This window comes from Anopheles aquasalis, chromosome 3 (genome assembly GCF_943734665.1).
Source record: "Anopheles aquasalis chromosome 3, idAnoAquaMG_Q_19, whole genome shotgun sequence".
Taxonomy (NCBI): domain Eukaryota; kingdom Metazoa; phylum Arthropoda; class Insecta; order Diptera; family Culicidae; genus Anopheles; species Anopheles aquasalis.
The window spans coordinates 38,539,064-38,561,563 of record NC_064878.1 but is presented as its reverse complement, the minus strand read 5'-3'; the positions used below and the strand labels follow the sequence as shown (position 1 = coordinate 38,561,563).

General features: G+C 47.5%; 2 protein-coding genes across 6 annotated transcripts in view; one reads left to right on the top strand and one right to left on the bottom strand.

Annotated features, from left to right (window-relative positions):
- LOC126574714 (elongation of very long chain fatty acids protein 7-like) overlaps window positions 1-538 on the top strand; it is an 11,071-nt gene extending 10,533 nt beyond the window's left edge. For all 3 annotated transcript variants that reach the window (XM_050235062.1, XM_050235061.1, XM_050235060.1), the window contains one exon: window positions 1-538. This exon is cut by the window's left edge and continues 889 nt beyond it. The gene's annotated coding sequence lies outside the window, so the exon portion shown is untranslated.
- Window positions 539-5,335: 4,797 nt separating this feature from the next.
- LOC126574047 (RING finger protein nhl-1) overlaps window positions 5,336-22,500 on the bottom strand; it is a 52,023-nt gene continuing 34,858 nt past the window's right edge. For all 3 annotated transcript variants that reach the window (XM_050233980.1, XM_050233981.1, XM_050233982.1), the window contains 2 exons: window positions 5,887-6,131; window positions 5,336-5,803 (listed from right to left, as the gene is read on the bottom strand). In XM_050233980.1, the coding sequence (XP_050089937.1) occupies window positions 5,918-6,131 (214 nt within the window). In that variant the 3' untranslated portion in view covers window positions 5,336-5,803; window positions 5,887-5,917. The remainder of the gene's footprint in view (window positions 5,804-5,886; window positions 6,132-22,500) is intronic.

Sequence of the window (22,500 nt, the reverse complement as noted above, 5' to 3'; positions counted from 1 at the left end):
CAGTCAGTCAGTCAGTTAGGAAGTCAGGGAGTCAGTGAGTAAAGTGAAGCCAACCAGCCAGTAGTACGAGCCTGGTGGCGCCACTAGAGACAAAATGAGGGGCGAGTGGACAGACAAAAAAAAAAGGGTGGAACGAGGTAACAGCAATGCAACCAAGGGGGCCAACGCTGGTCACGCGGACCGCACCACTGCAATGCCCGTTATTAAGGATGCCAGCACGTCGTTTAAGTAGTAACCAAGTAGCTAGTTGGTAGCAAGGCATCGACGGCACCAGGGCGTGCGACCGGATTTTTGGACCTCCTGTTCCCCGTTCCCACTCCGAGAACTAGGGGGTAAGAGCTAGGGCGCTAAGGGTAGGATCGGACAGGAAAACAGCGGAAAAGGAAGAAGGTTTCGTTTCGTTTCGTTACTATTTCATTTTCCTGGAGAGAAATATAGTTACGACCGACCACCACACACTGGTCACCGCAGACGCAGCAGGCCCCGTGCCTGCTCTGCGCGTGTCCGTTTGTGTGCGTTGGAGTCGTTTTGCGGAAACGTTCGGACTCGGATGTGTAAACGCTTGGTTTGGTGGCTCATCGTTAGTAGCTCTTTGGTTACTACTGTCTCGGGTTCTTTCTCCTTTACTACGATGACTCTTCTCCTCGGTGCTGCTTTGGTGGATCGCATCGGAACCACCACCATCGGAACAACCGAAGAGCTTTCAGTGATCGACATTCCAATGGCGTTGATGGAAGGATGGCACCGCGAAAGAACCATTGCGAGCCAAAGTGCATCACAGTAAGCGTAGCGGAGTGCTTGTTTGTCTCTGTGTTGAGAGAGAGAGAAAAAGGAAATGTGAGGAAAATGGTGATTGATTCTCACTTCCTACCTCAATTCACTTCCCTGTTGGTTTTGCCTTCTCCGCTACTCACTGTCTGCTTCCATTCTTCCTCTTCTTCTGTCTCTTCTCTTGTCGGAACTACTTCGCTTGCATTTCCGCCTTGCAGCCGCCACAATCGCTAGGATGCTGCCATCCGGGCGATTTATCTCGATCGATAGCTCCAATTGCCTGCATTCGCTTTACCCAGCAGCCAGCCATCCTCCAACCGTGACAGTCGGTCGAAACAGACAGACAGACAGACAGACAGTCGTGAGCTTCGGAGGGGAGCCCAATGCTCTAACTTCTCCTTAATGGTGATGCGTACGGTATTTCCATTTGTGTACCCAATGGAGCCAATGGCACATCACCTTCCAATCAGGTGTGTTTCGTGATCAAGGGGCAGACTAGGAGTGGGTAGGAGACAGCAGGAATAGTACTGAGCTCACTGGTCTGGTTCGTTATCGAATTCGATTCCGGTCTTGGTGACTCGGAAATGAATTGACAATTTGACGGTAGACGGTCTGCTGCTTGCATCTCATTTCAGTTTCACCTATATTTGACACTTTTGTGACCTTGTATCTGGGTGTATACCTTTCGGAAATGCGCAATGTTTGCAATAGTTTCATGCACAAAATACCTAGTTTCATTTAGAAGTCGGGGCGCTCCTTGGACGCTTTGGTTTGGAAATATTTAAAGCCGAAAAGTAGCATAATACGAATTTGCTTAGAGTGAAATCAGCTTTGGACAATGGAAAACCCGGATCCAACTGTACTCGTAATTAACCGCAATTTCGATTAGAAACAAATTCTTCCGATAAATAATGTGCATTGATGTCAGATGATCTACTGCTGTTCGACCAGATCAAACCTCACAGTAAGAGGCTCACCTTCCGTATGCCAAAGGATATTTGTTGAAATATGGAATTAAAAGTAAAAGCCTCACATTTATGTAAAACAAGGCAATAACAAATCATCTACTTTACATCAGCGCTCTCGAGGATTTGGTTTTGTTTTCTTCAAATCTGAATGCACGTAACAGGATTCGCGAGTGGAAGGGCTATTCCATTTAAGCCATTAGACCACAGAGCATTACGGGAGAGCTTTCGTATTTGTTTTTTTTTCCTTTCTTTTTTATTAAAAGATTTTTTTAAATTATGAACATTTCAAGAGTATCAAGTATTTTTTAGGATAAGTTGAAGGAAAATATAAAATCATACAGTGGATTGGAACACCTTTCGACATGCCGGCAAATGCTTGTGACATACATATTTTGCTCTGCACATCTGGCCGCTTTGAAGCGGATTTACCAAGAACCCCTATAGCTTTTCGCAGCCAGTGGCCATCGTTTCAGCATTAAACCCACTGAACCGATCCATTTGATATGTTTGGAAAGTTTATCCATGTATAATTTTCCCGCTAGGATCAAACATGTTACATTCTTGTTTTATTTTAACATGACTGCAAAATCGAGCATTTTTTTCAATTACTAATTGGGTGGCAAAAATGTGAAAAATTAGACAGTTCATAAAATTTAACCCATGAAACGTATTTTTTATTCCCCTCGCGCGGAGCTACGATGGGCACCGCGAAAAGTACATTTTTGCGGTCACACTTTCGTGAAACCAAAGCCAAGGCGTTAACATATTTTCATCCAAGCCTCACCTAGCAATGAACAAAGTTTGCAATATAATATGAAAGTTGCAAAACACTAACTTGGTCTGATGGTTTTTTCGTCAAAAAGCGTGTATAAATCACCGTTTTTGTGCTTAAATTATCGAAGCGAATGCTGATCAAAAACGAGAAATGTATAGAAAAACAACAGTAAAGAAAAAGTTATTTTATGTTAAACCCACGACATTATCAATGTTTATTTGTTCGCTGATCAATGAGTGCGAATGATATCGCAACAGATCCCGAGGTAGCAATAATGGATCTTGAGTTCACAATGATTAAAAGTGGCCAGTTGATTAACTTCAGCTCCATGTGCAAGGGCTTTTGATGTTTGAGATGCATCCTCACCGAGATGGACGTGCAACTCCTAATAAGCACTCTCAAGTACAAAGCAACAGTCCTTGAATAAAAGAGCTGACGTTGCCCACTGTTGGCTCACTGTTTGGTGTGTTCAAATCCCGCTTCAAATCAGTGTTAGGTGCGTTCTGTTGGTACTGTGACCGTCACGATACCTGAGTATCGACACAAAAAACTACCTTGCCTTTGACGTTCCTACAAAGATGCACTTCCATACGTGCACAAATAACCGTCGTTCCAATACGATACACCATCGGGCACGGAACGTCCGTTTTCATTCTGAAAGTGGAACCATTTTGGGGTCAACATTAAGTAAACTCCTTTCTCGCTGTGTTATCCGCTGACCGTCAAGCAACAGGACGCGAAGCGCGACAGTCACAGCTACCGTCTCTCTCTCTCTTCTTCTCCCTTTTTTCTACCCCTCCATTCTCCTTCTATCAGGAATTGCATGAATGTTGCACTTTTAAAAATTAAACATTCCCGAATCCTGAGCCACACTGCAAAGTCAGTCCTACCGAGCTGCCGCGTTTCGACACCGACAATGTGTCATGTGTGGCAGGGAAGGTGCAGGCAGAGTAGGAAGTACGGGAGAGATGAAATGAAATTTGCTTGATTGAATTTTTCGGTTTCACCAACCATTACGCCGTACGTTTGTTTGCGCCCATACGCTGCATTGACGAAACCGAGGGCAAACAGACAGCCAACCTGTGATGGGAGTGATCGGAATCGCTCGAAAGCCACATCACCTGGCTGGATGGATGCGAGGTCGTAGGAAATTAAAATTCCAACACAAATGCAGGAAATGCATTCGAACGGGGAATTCACAAACCAAAGAAAGAATGCCATTCAACCGTGGATCTGGTTGCTGGCAACAATCTCAATGAGCGTTCCGGGTCGAGGGATGCAGCTGCGGTCAATTCTAATGCCAAATCCATCCAATGTACTGCTCGCCATTCTGAGTTGTCCTTTTCATTTTTGCGATGTGGTCGATGAGTAAATTAATGGCGAATGGGGAGTGGATTGGCAAACCATGCTGAGTTCCGTTTACAATTCGTTCTGTTCGTTCGGGTATGCATCTCTCGGCGCAATCCGTTCATCCGGCACTATCATCCCGGAAATATCGGATGATCTGTATCGCCTGGTTGTGCGTTCGATTTGCAGTCCTTGGAATCGGCTCCGAGGCTGGCACACGGGGCACGTAGTGGTCAGCAAACATATCGTGGCCTCCAATTTCTGGTCATCCGCCGATATGGAAAAAATCTTCAATACTTCACAGCTCCCAACGGTTGTCCCAGTTACGCACGCCACACAGTCACCATGGCCTCGTCTCGTCCACTGGGATTGATTGCTTTTCCACCCCGGGTTTCCCGGTAATCCGGTGGAAATCTGTTTTCAATTATAATTAACATTTTGGCGCAATATCGGGTGGGCGTGGATCGTGGCTTGCGATGCGAATGGTTCCCGGTCCCGCTGGCTCTCCGCAGGATGTTCCGGGAAGTGCCAGTGCAAACATCCAATCCAATAATATCCCGTTCGTTCCATGCCCTTAGGCCTGGTAGCGTTCGATGTAGTTTCTGGGCCCGTGATGTTCTCGGTCTGATCGATGGTTTATTACTTTTGGCGAACGCTTTATGCCCGCGGGCGCCAACGTCCCACGAACGGGAACGGCAATTTGATCTCGCTCGTTCAATATTGTCTTTCCTGAACATCCGAGGATAACATCGGGAGCTTCTGGAGCACATTATCAAACTGAACAACGAATTGGAACACAGAGTTGAGCTTAGTCAATTGACAAAGACTACCTTCTGTACAGAGCTCAACGACAGTTTTCGTCGTTGTAAGTACAATGTTGGTTCCAATGTATCCACCTCCACTACACCAATATGAGATTTCAATTCCAATCTGTTTGGTTTGTCCTTCTTTGTATTCGACTATCGAATATGCGTGCTGCTTGCTTGATTAAAACATACGGCGCTGAACCGTTGGGCTTCTGATCCTCTGAACTGGAATCTGTACTGCACAATACAAAGTTCTCGAGCGGAACGGATCCTCGTGAGAGGCGCACAACAAACGGAACGCTAGAGAATCGTTTTTCGTAATCGAAACTGAAGCTTTGCTATACCTGTTGCGATGCAGTTTCCGCTTGTTGGCGGTAATGGTACTGCTCCTGTCGTGTAATAGTCGAAACTGATACACTTACAAACTGGCAAGGGAAGCAGCATCAAATGAAAAAAAAAAACGGAAATAAAGTCAACTTCCCAGCGACAGAGAGCGTACGCTACTCGCGAACATGTGCATTTAGTAGATTGCGTCTTCGCGGATGGGTTGCACCGTATGTCATCATGTCATGATGTATGCTGTCGTCCATGATGTGTATTCACGGTGTGTGCAATGGCTGGAAAGGAAACAGGAGCAGCAGAAGCTACATGGTCGTGGACACCGTGGGAACGCAGTAAGAAAAACTCCAGAAAAAACTTTATTTGCAACTAGACACTACAGTTACAGGGCTAGCCCAACCGTTTTCAGCCGTATCGTACTGGTGTACAGGCACAGGATGGTGGTGGTGGTGGTGGTGACACATCATTTCATACCAACTTCGCCGTGGTCGCCGTCGCTGTCGATAGCTCATTTTAATTACCTCGAGTTTCCTCGGTTTTTTAACTAACTATTTAGCTAACTCTTGACTGCTGTTGCTACCAATGAATGGCTCGCTGTCGCTGTGTTGTAATGTTGTAAAACGCTGGTTGAACGCTGGTGTATTGTTGGGATACAGGGGATGGGATATAAGCAAAAAAAAAAGGGACGAGCAGATGCAGCTGTCGGTTAGGCGGATGCAGCAATTTCAGGACAGCCGACGATTGCAGCCGAGTCAGCAGCTTCTCTATTCGATGCCCCGTGGCCGTCGATGTAATGTCTGTCAGATGGAGAACGGAAAACAGAAGACCAGAAAGAGATGAGTTCAACCTTGTTCGTTGCAGCTTCTCCGTACGTCCGTACCCGTGGTTCCGCTATTGGTCCGCTCTGGACCCTAGAAGACCTGCACGCGATGGTTCTCACGGTCGCACACGAGAATGTTCCCGTTCGACATGATGGCGACCCCCTCGAGCCCCTTAAACTCGGCATCACCCGAGCCCCAGGAGCCGAACGCTCGCAGAAAGCTACCGTCGGGATGGAAGATCTGGATGCGGTTGTTGCCCGAGTCGGCCACACAGATGTAACCCTGATCATCCACCGCTACACCCCTGCGAAATGTGGAAGAAAAAATAGAGAAAAAGATAATGGCATTAGTGGCAGAGTATCAAACCGACCATCCGGTTATAACCGATTCAAATGTTCCGCGAATATTGACGGCCATGGCAGGCCTACTGAGCTGGAATTGAATTCAGACGCTCGCACACGCACCCCGCCCACCACGAATCTCAACTGGACCGAATCGAACACGTTGCACGTTGTCTCTGAGTCAAATATGGTAAATGGAATTCGTGGAACGGCTGATACTGTTGTTGACTGCAGGACTCACGAAAAGGGGGGCCCAACCGATCAACTGTGCGAGGCAGCAAACAAACAAACCTGCTTGACAGCACAGGACACGCGATTGTTGCTACGCACCAGAGGAAAGCCAGAGCAGTGAGAGCTGTAGAAGCGAAAAAGCAATCCCGACGCTGACAGGTTTGGTCGTCGCACGTCGTGGGCTCCATCAGAAGTATTAAATTGATGCTGCTCGCAACTCGCTCCTTCCATCATCGAGCCGAGCGATAGCCGAGTAGAAAGACAAATGAAAGTAAAATCTCGGAATATTTTGGAACCCCCACCCCAGGGCTCAGACTGACTGACTGGCCAGGGAGTTGCCACCAAGCCTAGGGATTATCGTGTCAATCGACCAGTAGCAACTCGCACCTTATAGCCGGGTGTCACGATGTCGCTAGACGTCAAATACGGATGACCTTTCGGAGAAACTTTTGGGAGTTCCACGATGAAAGCGAATATCAATTAGCAAAGACCAATGGAATGGAATTTTCCTATCAGCCGGAAAGAGCAAAGCAGGCGCTTCATCTCGGACACCTCGGCGTCTTTGATTGTGCCAAGGCAAACAAAATTCCTTCAGGCTGCGCCTCGAAGACTTCCTTTTCTTCCTTCCTTTGATGTGAAGCTTTCCTGTTTTGCGATATGATTTGCGATGCCCCCTATTATCCTGATTAACACGCATTATCCAGCCAGTCAGCCAGCCAGCCAGCAATCTCAATGTCTTCGTACAAACGCTATCGGCGGATCAGCCTTAGCCTACGCCTCACAAAAGGAATAGAAAAGAACCGAGATCGACGTTCGGTAGTCGCGTTCCGTTGCGAAATGCGTTTAATGAAATTAAATGACAGCGATCCATCATTTGCGTAGCGAGCGCACGCAGCAGCAGCAGCACCTCCACCACTTCCCATCGTTGTGTGAACCACTTGGGATGATTCTTGGGTCCGAGGGTGTTGGCTAAAGTATGCCGTGACGACACGCATCCGATGGTTCCATGTGGTAAGATTAGGAAAAACACTTTGCATGTCTCGCTATCGTCGTCGTCGTCCTGGTCGTTCGCTTCTCGTCAACAAACGGGCTCTATCATCTATCATGCCAGCGTTCCTCCACCGTGGGCCACGCAGTTCAGGTTGTTAATCATGCTGTGTTCGTGCCGCTAATTGAACACCTTCCGAGACATGTAGTTCGGTTAACCATGAAACATGGCGTGGCGGCTTATCGCGGTTATGAAGACAAATCGGTGCGAGCGAGCGAGCGAGCGAATGCCGTGCTCGGAAAGGACATTGAGTTCAAATCCCGTTTTAGGGATTCAAAAAGCCCGGATTCGAAGCCCTGAAGTTGAGCTTGAAACAACAAACACTAACTTCTAATGTTATCGTTCCACGTATCGAATCGAGCTCCGCATTTGCTTCCTGGCGAGCTTCTTCGTTTGAATCCACGAAATCCACGAAATCCAAACAACAATGTTGCTTGCCGCCAGCATCCAGAAACATATTTCCAATTTCCCCTTTTTGTGCGCATTGTAAGGAGCGAGCCCAAATATGCTTCTCAATTGTAATGCTGTCCGCACCACGCACCACGCACCTTTCTCCCCCTCCCACCCCGCACGCCATTTCAATTCTATTTCCAGCGAGGAAGCCCACACCTGGGAGGCTGTGGGAGGCTTCGAAATGGTTTGAGCATCTGCCGTGCTCTTGCAGCACAGACGCAGCGCCGAGGAGCCACGGTGTGCGCCAATCCGGATGCCAATCAAAACGTTTTCGACGTTTTGGGGCTGAAAAGCCATTTGCCAGTTGGCGTGATGCGGGTTGCGGGTCGATGGTTGCCCGATGGTGGTCCCGGCACCGGTCCTTGGATTGCCTGGAACAAACACAAAACAGCAACGCAGCCAGTGCGGACTGCTCGGTGGAGAGCTTTTGATCTTTTTTGGTGGTAGCGCTTGGGCGCGCGGAAAATCATGGTCCCGGGCGCACAGATTGATCGAATTGTTTCGCAAATTTAATAATTCATTCCATCCACCAGTCGCCGGGACCATTCGCACCACAATGCGTAGTAGTAATAGCAGCAGCAGCAACAGCAGCAGCTGAATGTTCGACATCCGGGCCATCAGCACCATTTCTGTTACTGTGATGGCGTACGCCTACTACGGACTTTAAAGGCACATCATCCACATTCATGTAATCCATTGAACTTGCTTGTCTGACTAAGAGAAGAGAAAGCAAAAAAAGAAGCAGCTAATTGGCTTCGCAAACTTCACGTTAGTGGTGTGGAAAAAACTCCGAGCATGAAAGATAAAATGAACGTGAATGGAGTGCTGTGCCAATTTAAGAAAAAACGCTTTTCTTCGAATCCATCCCTCAATCTCCAAGCTACGGGTGTGGTGACCACTTGCAGAGCTGTTCCGAAGGCGGAATGTGTTTGGTCGACGGCCCAGCGTAGGGTTTTCCAGAAGCCACGTGCCACATGCTCATAAACCACCGATTACTATCAGGACTGCGGACCACTTCCTGCTGTATACTCTCTCTCTCTCTATCTTTCTCTCTTTTGATTTAATGTCCACTTCGGTCTTGTTCTACACCGCGTTGCAATCAGTGGCTGTAAGGCCGGCTGAATCGACGTCAAGTACCGACGCTCTTCTCATCCTCAACGTCCTAGCTTCGCAAATTGTTAGCCAGTTTGCTTCATTTGACTGATTGCTGCGGATCTTTTCTTTTCCAGCGAAATGGATAATGCCTCCTCGTTGATTGCGCTCAATTACGGTAAATCACGGTGGTTTGGCGGTGGGTTTTCCACCCTCTACCCTCCCGCTATTCTACATTTTCACTCTCCGTTCAGCACCATTTAGATCTGCCAGCAAGGGGTTCAATCGCAATGCATAATGCTTTGTTAGCGCAAAGCAATTCAGGGGACAGGTAATGCCGCAAGAAAACGATAGTAATTTTTCGATAAGAACTGTCAATAAGAGGTTTGAAAAAAAATGTTATCATGGCCGACCACAGATAAGGTGAACGTAACATTCTTTCAGGCTCAAATTGCTTTTACGCATCTCGATTGGAAAATACACTACTCAAAATAATGCACTAATCAAATAATTGGTGGTCACTACTTTTCTCCATTATTCAGAAAATTTTAAAATTCCGTGTCGAAAGAACTCCTCATCTTTTGAAGCATGTTAGGCAACTACCCAGTTTTCGATTCTTCTATAAAGAGTGAGGAGTCACACAATTTCTTTTTAACAACCAAACTAGTAAAATTCAGAAAGAACCATTTCTGGTGTATTCAACAGGGAGGTTAACGGATCTCATCTGATATTTTGTAAACATTTGTGGACCGGCATTGCAACATGCAAAGCATTTTCAACAAAAGCTAAAGCAAACGATAATTTTCAGCAGCCGTATTTTCGTCAAATCAAAGTAGGCTTTTATACTTCCCTGCAAAATTGGCTTTTCATTTTCCGAACTTGACGTTTTCAACTCAAGACAAAAATATGTTATAGTTAACATTATTAGCAGTAACTGTAAAGCAAGGTTCGATTTAAAGGTATTTTGTTATACTTTGAAAAGGTATGACATACAAGGCTGTGAACCTACAAAAAAAAAACATGGCTCCATGGCATTTATTAATAGAATGAAAAAAGCTAAGTTATTCACCTAATCAAAAAATGCTAAATTTTGAAATAAGCTCACAGAAACGTCATCATCTTGATGACAATACATGGCGGCAGCCGACGGGAAACGCATTTGATTGATTTCTTTTCGGTGCAATTGTTTTCTTGTACGTTGTTTCTAGTTTGCTCAACATTTTCAGTTTGTGAATTTACAATCTTCCAACGAGAAAAGATCTCACTGTCGCACAGGGAACTCTAGTTAAGAGCTCGGCCGCATCGATAAGCTGCACCCAGACGCCGTTGCCGTTCACTCCCCCTCCCCCCCCCCCCCCCCCCAGCGTTCCGAAATACCGAAAATGTCCCTGGGTGAGATTTTCATTAAAATTTCACATCAAATCTCATCCATCACCAGCAGCCACCACCGTGCCCTCCCACCGACTGAGGGGTGGCGACTTTGCTGTACGTTGAATGGCCAAATGTCCGAAAAAGGTCCATCCTGTCGAGGTGCCTCTCTCTCTCTCTCTCTCTCTCTCTCTTTCTCTGTCGGTCAAAGGAACGAAGCTACTCCTGGGCGCTTTGTTACACATTCTTACGAGAACCACCCACCGTCCCCCAAAACCCCCTGCTAAGCTCAACATAAACACCGTCACGCGGCGGAAGGAAATCGTAAATAATTGGAATACTGAAATGATCGATCTTCGCCACCCCCCCGCAATCCCAAGAAGCCCCAGAAGTCCTGTGAGTATCTGGCGCGTGTGTTTACTTATTCCATTTGCTCTTCCCCTCCTTTTCACTTTTCTTCTGCTTTTTTTCTTCACTTCTACTCCCACCATTGGTGTGCTGTGCTGGAAGTTTGTTGATGGTGGAGGCGAACACACGAGAATGGAACGCGGAGGGAGGCTCCTAATGAGATTCCATTGAGCTGGGTGCTACTGTTGCTGCACTGCACCCCACCCGCCAGTCCACCAACGGCTTTATGCTACGCTTTGTTATGTCTTTTATGCTATTGTTTATCGTTTTGCTACGCCTCGCGCGTGTGCCTCGCGTGACCGGTCCGTCCATTGCCGGTGGCGCTCACTCCACTCACAGCACCGACGACACAGCAGTGTCCGCTTTATGGTGCCACGAGATCCGAGAGGACAACACATGGTGTCGTGAGTGGAGGGAGGGAGGGGGGGGGCGCCTCGCTTCGATGACAGGACCAGAGCTGAGGACGAACTAAGGACATTCCGATGGTGTTCGGAGGGTGACAAAAGTTTGTTCCATAATGCGTTCCGCCGGTCGCTCCGTTTCCTACTTCCCCCCGACGACTGTCAAGCCGATTATGGGACTTTGGTTGCCTGTTTGCGCTCTCGCTCTCGTTCGTGCTTTTGGCAGCACAAAACTCTGCAGAAAGGGATGGCGAGAGGGTTATGGAACATGTGTTGTAATTTAGCGGAAAATTAATAAACAACCGGGGGCAGGGATTGGGTTCGACTCTGGAATGGGCTGGAGAACGTCGAAGCTTGTTTTAGGGACCGGAATATTCCCGAAAATTTGATTGCAGGACATTTTATTGATCCGGCCACTCGGCCTTTGGAACAAATTCAATCAATGCCAGACTAATACGCTCCCTCTCACAGCCGGACATTTTGCTATGCGTAGACTCATTAATTGAATCATAAGCTGGATCATTAACGCACAAGAGGGGGAGAAGATGAAATTAAAAATTACTAAAAGCACGCCGCTAGACACCGATCCCGAGGGGACTTTCCAAGGGTTCTCTCTCGTCACTTGGCGTGATTGAAATGAAACGCAACGCAGCGCGACGACGCCGACAAGTGGACTCTTCACGCACCGTTGTCTTGGAGAAGATATCCAATTACTCACTGGTCCCAGTGGACACGAACTGACTGAAGACAACGGTGATGATGATGATAGTAATTCCAAGCACAGAACGCCGCTTGGAATGCCGGTTTTAGTATCCGAAAACGTGAAGAACACGTTCCCTTTTCCTTCTTGCACTTCCCCTTTCACTCGACAGCAAATTGTTTCGTCGTCTTCTTCTTCCACTTGGGCCCATTGCTAATCGCGCTCGCACAACACAACAACGGCCAGCAGCGGGGAAAGAAGGCTGAAGCGGCATCATAATTGTCGACTAGCGACGAGCGTCCTGTCCGCTGTAACGAGCTTGCTTCACCTCGAGGAAAAGGGTGACGATAAATCTTGACGCTCGTTCATGGCACGGGCGATCGTGGCCCGAAAAATGAGCCCCCCCCCCCCGGATCGTCCCGGGCCGGTAGCCGGTAATTTACGACGGAGTCGAGACGGACCACGGTGAAACGGTGGAACAAAGGAGGGGCAGGAATGAGGTGAACGAATTAATTCCGCTTCCACCGAGCACAGCACCGGTCTGGACGACGACGACGACGACGGAATTTTGTAATCGCTCGGTAATTTACAATCTTCCGGAAGCTGGACGGATGCCAGAGGAGAGGCAGTAGCAGCAGCGCAAGGCCTCTGGTTTACCTGGTCGCTAAGCGGAGTCTTGAAATTTGCCTAAAAATAATTTCCGTAACACCGGAGCTCTCTTGGAGCAGAACAAACTCAAGATCCCGGGAGGCGGGTCGGTTCGGTTCGGCCTGACACGCCATGATTGACAACGGGGCCGCACGGGGTGAGTGAAGGAAGAAATGTGAAAGAAATTTTGGGTGAAAGTTTTTGCAGTGCAGAGTAGCTCGTCATGCTCGGTGCACAGGAATTGGAGCAACACTGGAAATACCGGGGGTACTTTTCGATGAAATTTCGAAAGAACTTTTCGTCAAAAATGGCAGACGCGAAAGGAAAGGTATTTTAAAGACCCGTGCCCCCAGTGCCCCCCCATGGTGAGGGTGAAATTTCTTGTTTAATGAGGCCAAAGGGGCCTCCCAATGAATCCAATTGTCGGTGGGGCTCGACCTCTCTCCAAAGAGCACCACCGGCATGATCGAACGACCTGTCAGTCGTCAACGCAACGTCGTTGCGCCCTAACCTCGCAGGTGTCAGACGAGGTGTCAAACGAAATTTGCCCCTCCCACCCCTTTTGCTCCAGGTTCAGACCTTCCATGCGGTACCAAGAGTGAACGTGAACCCGGAGCCAGGCATCCCCTCAGCAGGCTGGGACGACGACGATCCCGATGGATTTACATTCCAGCGCCTACCTTTCTCTCTTTCTTGCTCACACTCTCTCGTTCACACAATGGCGGTGATGACTATGATGACAATGACAGTGGAACGGTGCACCCGTAGAAAGAGCGACGGAGAGAGAGAGAGAGAGAGAGAGAGAGAGAGAGAGAGAAAGAGAGCGAGAGAGACCTTCCGTAGGTGTCCTGCCTAAGTCTAATCCGTAAGCGAGCGGCACGCAGATCCGCAGGGGGAGTGTCATACAAGGAGAGTGCCAAGGGGGGGGTTTTTGGGGGGACTACAATTTGACGCTACATTGGCCGTGATTTTGTCACGTCGCTCGTAACCGGTCTCGTGTCTCTCGTACCGTACCACCACCCCCCCCCCCCCCCCCCCCCCCCCGAAAAGGACTCTCCTTGTCCAATCTATTTAATTTTTTACTCCCTTCTGGCAAGGCGGAAGACCCATTTGCAGCCCTTTTTGGCAGGCTCGATGGCAGATGGCTCCATTTGGTTCCGGCCAAATTGCTTACCCTTGCTTACCTGTGGCGCCCCCACCCCTGGCTGACCTGGCTGGTCGACCTTCACAGCACATGAGCACGTGCCCTCGGTTAGTTTCGGAGCCTAAATTCTCGGCACCTCACCGTGGACGTGCCCGGGGCAACAAGCTTTTACTACATTCGTTCTCTTTCGCTCTCGTAGCGAAGTGGAGGAGTAAGGACACGCTCATTCAAGAATGTCCCCCGTTGCCACACAACACCGGAAACCGGAAATGCATTTCGTGTTCGTGATGGCAGCACGGTCCTGGAGGGTGAGCATAATGGCAACCAGCTACATGCTCCTGCTGGTGGCAGAGAGCAAACATTTATTGTGCAGCGGTACAACATTTTCATTTCTCGAAACGTCGACATTCCACAACCTCACCCCGCCCCCGGGTGGGGAAGTCCTTGGAAATCCTTCAGCTACTCTTTTGGTACTAGCGACAAGCAGATCGAACAAGTCCAGGAATTGAACCAATTTCAAAAAAAAGGAGAGAGAGAGAGAGAGAGAGCGCGCGCACGGGGTAGTGATGATGGTAGATAACGGAGCGGCGAAAGAATGCCATCAACCGATGTTCTGTTCCGAGCCAACCCAGGAACCTCGCCTCTTGTTGTGATTCGATGTGACATTCCGTTCCTCCTTTGTGCAGCTAAATTACTCGCTAGCGTTGGTAAAAGCAGGCTACGAAAAGTATTAAAGGAGATGTATTGCCAGGGGATGCAATCTCCGTTAAGTAATTCGACGTATTGGACCCGCTTGAAGGAAACAGCTGCTTCCATTTGCAGTTACCGACCAAAAACATAACGGCCATACTTTTTCCTGAACAAATTAGTCCACTAAAAAAATCTGTCAGAAGTACGAAGCAGAAAAAAAAACAAATGCTTAACAGTGTCCTCACGTCTTTGAGCAGAAGATCCTGTCAAAATATCACTAAAGCCTTTTATGCGCGATCGAGAGGAGTATTCCTAGAGTAATATGAGCAGAGGGGTTAGAAAGTTCATCGTATTAGACCCTGACGAAAATTGCCATGGAGCACATTGAATCCAAAAGAATTTCAACTGACGGAGTAGAGGACAATTGGTGTTGAATCGGGTCTGTCGCAAATAGGATTTTTTGCATACGAAAGTTTCTGGTAACGCTATCTTAATGTAGGTAATTTTGTTTGAAAGAAGCATCTTTAAGGGACTTTCAGTTCAATTTTCATGACATTTGGTTCGTTGGAAGCAGAGTAATGGCGCATAAAGTGGCAGAATGTTTGGGTGGTCGGTACAAGCCTTCTCAATGGCCAAAAAATCAGTATCAAGTATAGCCGTTTCAGTCGTTTAATGCATCTTATTCGTCGGATTCTGCAAGGATATCGTGAAGAAGGGAGTTTGCGCTTGTTGCGCCCATCATGAGGCGTCACATCGATCCACGCTCAACACTGTTTTGTTTTTTACTAAAAACTGTATTTTAATTGAAAAATCCTTCCCCGTAATCACTTGATCTGGAACCCTGTGGCTTTTAATTATTCGATAAACTTCATTCGCGCATGAAAGGAAAACGCTATACTGGCATTTTGGCCGTTCAGAAGGCTTGTACCGACCACCCAAAAAATATTGTCACTTTATGCGCCATCACTTTGCTTCCAACGGATCAAATGCCATGAAATTTTAGACAGCTGGCAACTACAATTCATTTGTTAACTGTCAAATGCCACGCATTATCTGCTAGGATGTGGCGGAAAGCGAGGAAAACTCATTGTTTTGGCATCGCAGGAAATATGCAAACGCAACTGTTGAGAATCGTCTTGGACAAGTCTAGCAATCACAAAAAAGTATTCCTCTGGCAGCAAACTCCATGTGGCATAATTTCAACTTGAACTGAGCAGAAAGAACGCTACTTCAAAGTGACTTGATTGCAGTCTCAAGTGGATATTTTCCTCCATCATCATCTTGTGCAGAAAGGCAAGTATCTGCCAGTACGAATAACGAAGGTTTGAGCCAGCTGGCAAGTAGGAATAACTGGCAGGAATAGTTAAAAGTTCTCTGCTCTCCTGGGGCAGCTTCAAAGTAAAACTCCAACAACACCCGTTGCTTGACAAGCGACTATTCAAGAATCCCAACTCTAATTGTTCACAGTGCCAGTGTAGGAAGAGCTGAAAGATGTAGCCAAGGTAGTTGCAAATTAAAGCGCGTACAAATCAACGGGCCTCACGGTTCTTCTGCTAGGAGTTCGTCTAGCACACCGAGTCGACTTACTCCCGCCGAATGGCTCACTTTTCCGCTTAATCAATCAACCTCACGATGGGGGAAGACAACGCTGCCTGTGTTCTTCACTTTACTGCGTTGTTCGCTCTGGATACTTCCAGGAGCAGCAGCAGCAGCAGCAGCATCTGGCCACCACTCGCGCATCCAACGGTTGTGCATCAGTCCCAACGCTTGTCTAGTCTGCCAGCGTTAGCTACATCTCTTCCTTCTCTTCGGCCCCTCGATGGTACAGAATTTTCAAGTTAATTTGTCAAAAACTTTTCCCACACAGGCCACGCAGAACTCAAGCAGTTTTGGGGGTTGGGTTCGCGCTCGCGCTAAATAATTTGGACCAAGCGCTTGCAGTTGGCACACGGGGAAAGGCGACGGTGACGGCAATGGGGAGATAAGCCTTGTTCGAGGCCACCACGTGTGGCAGTGGCCTTGTAGTGCGGGAAAAATGCCGCGATTTTAGCGATGAAATAAATTGTAAAAACACCCAGCCCGGCTCCCACCGACCCATAGAGGATCGAGCACAGAGGAGGACCAGGGTGTCGTGTCGAGGGACCAGTGTACCAGGGCCTGATTAAATCCTCTCGGCATGAAGACCAACGTGTGCCTCGGTGTCGATGTCGGTGTGCTGTGTTTTGTGAGAGTTGTGTAACTGCCAAACGAAAGAAGGTAAAAGTCCCTTCAAAAACCTCAAACCACCACAGTGTGAGAGAAAGAGAAAGAAAGAAAGATTCCGTGAAACGTGATAATACCATTTTCAGGGGATGCGAAGGCCCAGAACCGGTGAATGATGCTGCGCCCCACCCACACAAAAAGGGAACGAAACGAAACGAAACGTTAAAGCCGGTTCCTAGAGCGCGAAGCACCATTCCGCCGGAAAATGTCTGTTTCATAAATCAAGAGCATAGACATGTGGTGTGTTCGCGAGCAGCGGTGGATATCGTCGGTGGTAAAAAGCCTTAACTGTTGGTAACAGTTCGCGGTAACAGCACAGCCCTGTGCTGTTGGATGCGTGTGTGCGAGGGAAGGCATTTTTCCGAAAGAAAGGATCATAATGACTCGGAACGTGAAGTTGAGCGACGGACAGAGGACAAGGACACACAGTTCCTTCTCCACTCACGGTTGCGAGGTTCGTAATATCACGAGAGAAGAAAGGGAATGCAAAAAGGAAGGAAGAAGAAGGAGAAAGAAAACTGCCTTAGGTCAAGGTCTGGCAGATGAGCAGCCTGGGGTACACTGCGGAGAGCTACAGGGGGGAAATTTCACTTCGATGGGCGGCATAAGATAAATAAACACATAAATAGATAATAAAAACATGCCACATGCGGTAGAAGGTAGACCTCGGACTGATGGACTCCCACCCGTGGGCCTCGTCGGTCTTGTTTTGTTGCGCAACCGACCGACCGACCGACCGACCGAGCACGGTGGCATAACAATCTCACCGCCGAGCACCGGGAAAAGATACAATCGGACTGTCGGTGGACAGTGGGTCCCCGTAACAGGAGCCAGCCGGCATGGGAATGCAATCATAACAAAGCACTTCAACTTATCCTGAAGCGAATCAATTTATCGGAATCACACACATGCAAACTGATGATGATGATGATGACGATGATTATTATGGCAGCCGATAGCGAGCTGCCCCACTGGCCAGGTTGATGCGGAATGAACCGCCGGCATTGTCCCCCGGTGGTGCGCGACTTCACGTTCGGTTTGTGATGATAATTGGGAAATTATGAACAAACATACTGCTGCTGCTGCTGCTGCTGCTGCTACTTCACCACTTGTGCTCTTAAAGCGGAACCAACTGCCGGACCGGATCGATGGTTCAGGCCGTGGGCCGTTTGTTCATATTTTTACCGAGCCACCGCGAGGACATTCGCTAGGAGCAGCATCGTCGTTGTCGACGTCACTCGAATCAGTTTGTTATGCTCGGCGCTTTCGAGAGCTTAACGGGATAGTAAGTGGGTGCTTGACGATTTTTGGGGAGTTTTAAAGCGCGATCTCGCTCTCCATGTAATGGTGTCGCGGGTGGACGCGGTGGTTTGGTGTTTGCTTTGGTGAAATGTTTCCATTGCCGCACGTTTATTAGCATAGCACGATGGATGTTCAGGGTTCACGGTGTGTTGTTTGTGTTCCAACAAAAACAAAAAAAATTATGTGAAGGACAAACCATAAAACAGAATCCATTTTTCGCCACTTTTATGCTTGGTTGGTTGGCGATCAGGTCGGTGAATTCCCAGCATAGTTCGGTAATGGATTTTTTGCGTTTTACTTTAAGAGTTTCAAATGTTTTCAATCGACAGTGAACTGGTAAGGCGACGATCGAAGGAATAGCGTGAAAAGAGCATTTTGGATAGAACGGCCAAGGAGTGATAAATCAAACAAGGCCCGAAACGAGTTGCATAAGCGAAATGCACCCATTTGATGCATTTCGATGTTCAAATAGCTTTCGAGTGGTTGGCAGGCGTGATTGCAGATTCTCTTCATCATAATGCTAATGTACGTAAACGAAAGTTCTTACGGTTCTTACGGTTAATGGAACATTTCAACAGCAACACAAAGAATAGCTGACTTAAGGTCGATCTTCTGCACTCACTTTTAGCACACAATGCTGGGAATGCAATTAAAACGTAGTGGTCACTCGTAGTGAGAGCCCAGCGACACGTGCTTATTTAAGCCTCCGAATCCCTGCGAGGTTTGGTTTTGCTTGATAAAAATATAATAGCGTTAGTCCCAAACTCATATTAGCATTTTTTTTACATATATAATGACGAACGAGCCGAATGCTTGACTCATATTAGTATGTGGGCCACAGAAGAAAGTATCAACCAGTCCGCGGAACATTTTCCCACATAATTTGGAGGTGCATGGCTTTATTCATTTTGCTTTTTCCCCATCAGAACCGATGGCAGTGTTCGTAGCTGGAGAGGTAATGTCAATTCGAAACTGAACGCAGCTTCAGTAAAATAAAACGATGCGCTGCCGAAACCCCGATTATGGAGGCGCCAGGTAACCGGTGGTAAATGCACACTTTCAGGGGGATTGTGATAGAAATTTAAATGGTTAAATAACCCGGGGATCTCAAGTTCCATTATTTGGTGACTGTTGAAATGTTGAAAAAATGTTTCTTGATTCGAATTTTTTGAACACTACTGTCATTGCAGATATATTATCAAACCTTCATTCTAACATATGAATAAAATGAAATTTTATAGAACATACAAAACAATTTGGCGGCCGTCGAGTTTGACACCCCTGCGCTAAATCGTGGATAACGTCAAGTAAGATTATAAAAAACCTAACATTTAAAACCGTATTACAAACCGCAAAAGTGATTGGTGTTGAGTAAGCAGAGGATTGAGATTGTGATCAACATAATTGATCAACAGAAGAAGTGCTCTGTTCCATCAGGAAGACGTAAAGCAACACGTGTTTGTAATGGCTTGTCTTATCTGCTCCCGCTCTCAAGATTGTCTTACTCTCTCAGTCTGTCTTTTACGGTAGAAAACGGATGAAAGAGCCAGTTTTCAGTAATTTAAAAGTTTATTAAACAACATTACAATATCGTTGTTCAAAATATTTCATGTTGCCTCTTCTTGAACCCGATAGTTCGATCAAGCGTTAAGCCGGCGATACATGAAGCGTAAACTCTCGTATAAACTCAGAGTGTAATGCCAAAAAGATTATACTTATGTCAAAAAGATTATAGGCCCGCGGAGCGTAAATCCGAGCGTAAAAGCAAGCGTAAACACAGCACCAACATGAAGCGTAGCGTTATAAAGAATTGAACGTTCTACAATCGCTAATACAGCAACTAACATCTTAAAATATATAAAAAGATGTTCGGAAATCAACTTATCACGTCGATTTATGTTTTTTGTGGCCAGAAACACATGTAATTGATGTAATAGCATAGTGTAATTGCAGATGCACGAATGTAATTGCAGTTGACGTTTCAGTATAAACTTTTATGCGATTATGCCTGCCACACGAAGCGTAAACTTTTTGGCATTACATTCTGAGTTTATACGAGAGTTTACGCTTCGTGTATTCCTGCCTTTAATATTCACTGCGGTAGCACAACGTCGGAGCTTCTGCTTCGAGACACAATAAGCATTAGCATAGAATGCTGCATGATCTAAATTCGCTCAAGCATTAACTGCATCTCAATCCACGCAGCATATGAACATCCCGGAGGAATTACATTCTTCTCATCACATTTCCAAAGCGCATCACGAAGGGATGGAGTGAGCGATAACGAAAGTTTGCGTGGCACAAGCGCACCGCAAATCGCGTAAAATATGCTGCACATCGCGCTCCATCGGCCTTGCTATTAGTCTGCCCTAAAGGAAAACAAAACGAATTCACCTGCTTTCAGGCTCCAGGGGGGCCCGGGACGGAATACAGAAGCGCGCTTCGCTATCGCTATTTTGTGCCCTTTTTTTCACTGCTACATGCTCACAACAAGCAACATACCAACCACCAATCAAACGACCAGGCTTTGTTTGGCCTTGATGCAGCATCAGCATCAGCAGCAGCAGCAGCAACAAGTACTGCAAACACGTGGTGCACGTGCCACATTACCCACGATTGTGGCACATAGATTGACTTTTACCCTATAACACGCCACCACCACGCTTCGGTTGTGGTAAAAGCAGCAAAACATGACCATGTCACACCGGGGACAAACCCCACAACCACCACCGGTGCAGTGCTGAGGACAGGGATTGTTTTTCTGGTTTAGTACTGTTGCTGCTGCTGCTGCTGCTGCTGTTGCCGTTGCGGATCCTGCGGCCATGGATTGGGGACGGAAACCACAATGCCAGCTTCAATAAAACCATCGAAGGGGTTTAACGATACGGAACGATTGGCCCCATTTGATGGTGTAGGAGGAATGCGGTGAAGGACGGATGCGGTCATCGAGGGGAACCTATGGTTTTTTTGTGCCGGTACCGCCATTGCACTTATTTGCACCGCGCGCGATCAAAACGCCTTTAGAGAGGGAGATTACACCGCACACGGCCATTACACTCACAAACACATATACTCGTTCACTCGTGTTCTTTCCGGTTCCGTGCGTTGCGCTGCATCCTCAATGATAAGCTTTGCGAATCGCACCGGAAAAGACGCCCGGGAGCAAAAAAAAAACCAGGGGGAAACAGAAAGGAGGAACCTGGGGATTACGGTTCCTTCTCTGTCCCTGTTCCTTCGCTCTCCTCTCCTCTCCTGTGCTCCTTCCACTTTGAAAGCGAGCGACACAGACGGACCGAACACGACGTGCATCGCATTTCGATCGATCGATTGGCCACCGAAAAAAGCTTGTTTCGTTTACTACCAGGGGGAGGAGGAAGCAGGGTGGATGCGGAAATGAACGATCTGTGCTGAGGCTTACCGCTGTCATTCCAGCGAGTCTTACATTGGCGCGCACACACCTGGCAAGCTCCTGCCAGCCTCCTGCCAGCCTTCTGCCAGCCTTTCACCAAACGGTCCTGCCTCGTGTTGGCGAGTGGTGCTTGGGACCAGAGACTCATTCACGTCCTCCGTATGGTTTTTATCCCACAACCGAAAGCGCCATTAAAGCAGCAGGCATGAAGTTGACGAAGGGCGAAGCGCCTTCATAGTGTGCACTCGACGAACAAATGTGGCGCTCTGTGTGTGCCATGTGTATGTGTCGGTGTGTGTGTCTGTGTGGTGGAGTGGATGCTGTACCGTGAGAAAATGATCCATCTTTCAGCCGTTCAGCCGTCCGACAGACCGGTGTCGGCTGGTGAAGATGACGGCAAAAGGGATGCCATTAAGGTGCGTAGTGGTGGTTGATGATGGTGGTCCCCGCGGATGCTACGATGCTACGTTTTCTGGTATTCCTTTGGTACCTGGGACCTCGCATTCGTCTGCTCATTGGTCCGAAAGAGCACCGAGTGGATGGAGATGGATTGGAATAGGTGGATGAGCGGATGGAGCATTCGTTCGTTTGTCGTCGTCGTCGTCGTGGAGAAGCGCATTAACTCCGCGCGTCTTTTACCAGTCCAACGATGGGTCGCTTACATTCAGTGTCGTGTATCTGACTCTCTCTCTCTCTCTGGGCTCTCTGTTTAATAGCTTTCTGCTGATAGCCTCTGCCTTTCTGTTTAATTGAGCTGACGTATATAATTGTTTTCCGACCACGCTACCTGTGTCCCGTGAGTCCGTTCCGTGGCACAGAAAAAAGGGTTCGTGTGCTTCTGGTTGGTGTACGGGTACTGCAAACACTGCTACTACATCATTACATCGTGGTCCAGGGACAACCCATTACGTAAAGTATGAGCGCCCTTTTTAGAGATAATGAAAATGGATTTACTACGGCGTCTTAGTGTGTAAGAGAGAGGCTTCGCTGGTCAGAAGCATATGATAATATGTTCCAGAACAAATTCAAATTCTCTTGACAATTTCTAAGCTACACAACAGGTGACAGAAGGATGACTCAAGTCCATCTTTACGTAGTTTCGTACCTTATACTTTTACTCACTTGTGTTTGCTAGCCGTCTTAAGCAAAGAATGATCTATCAAACAAAATTAATTA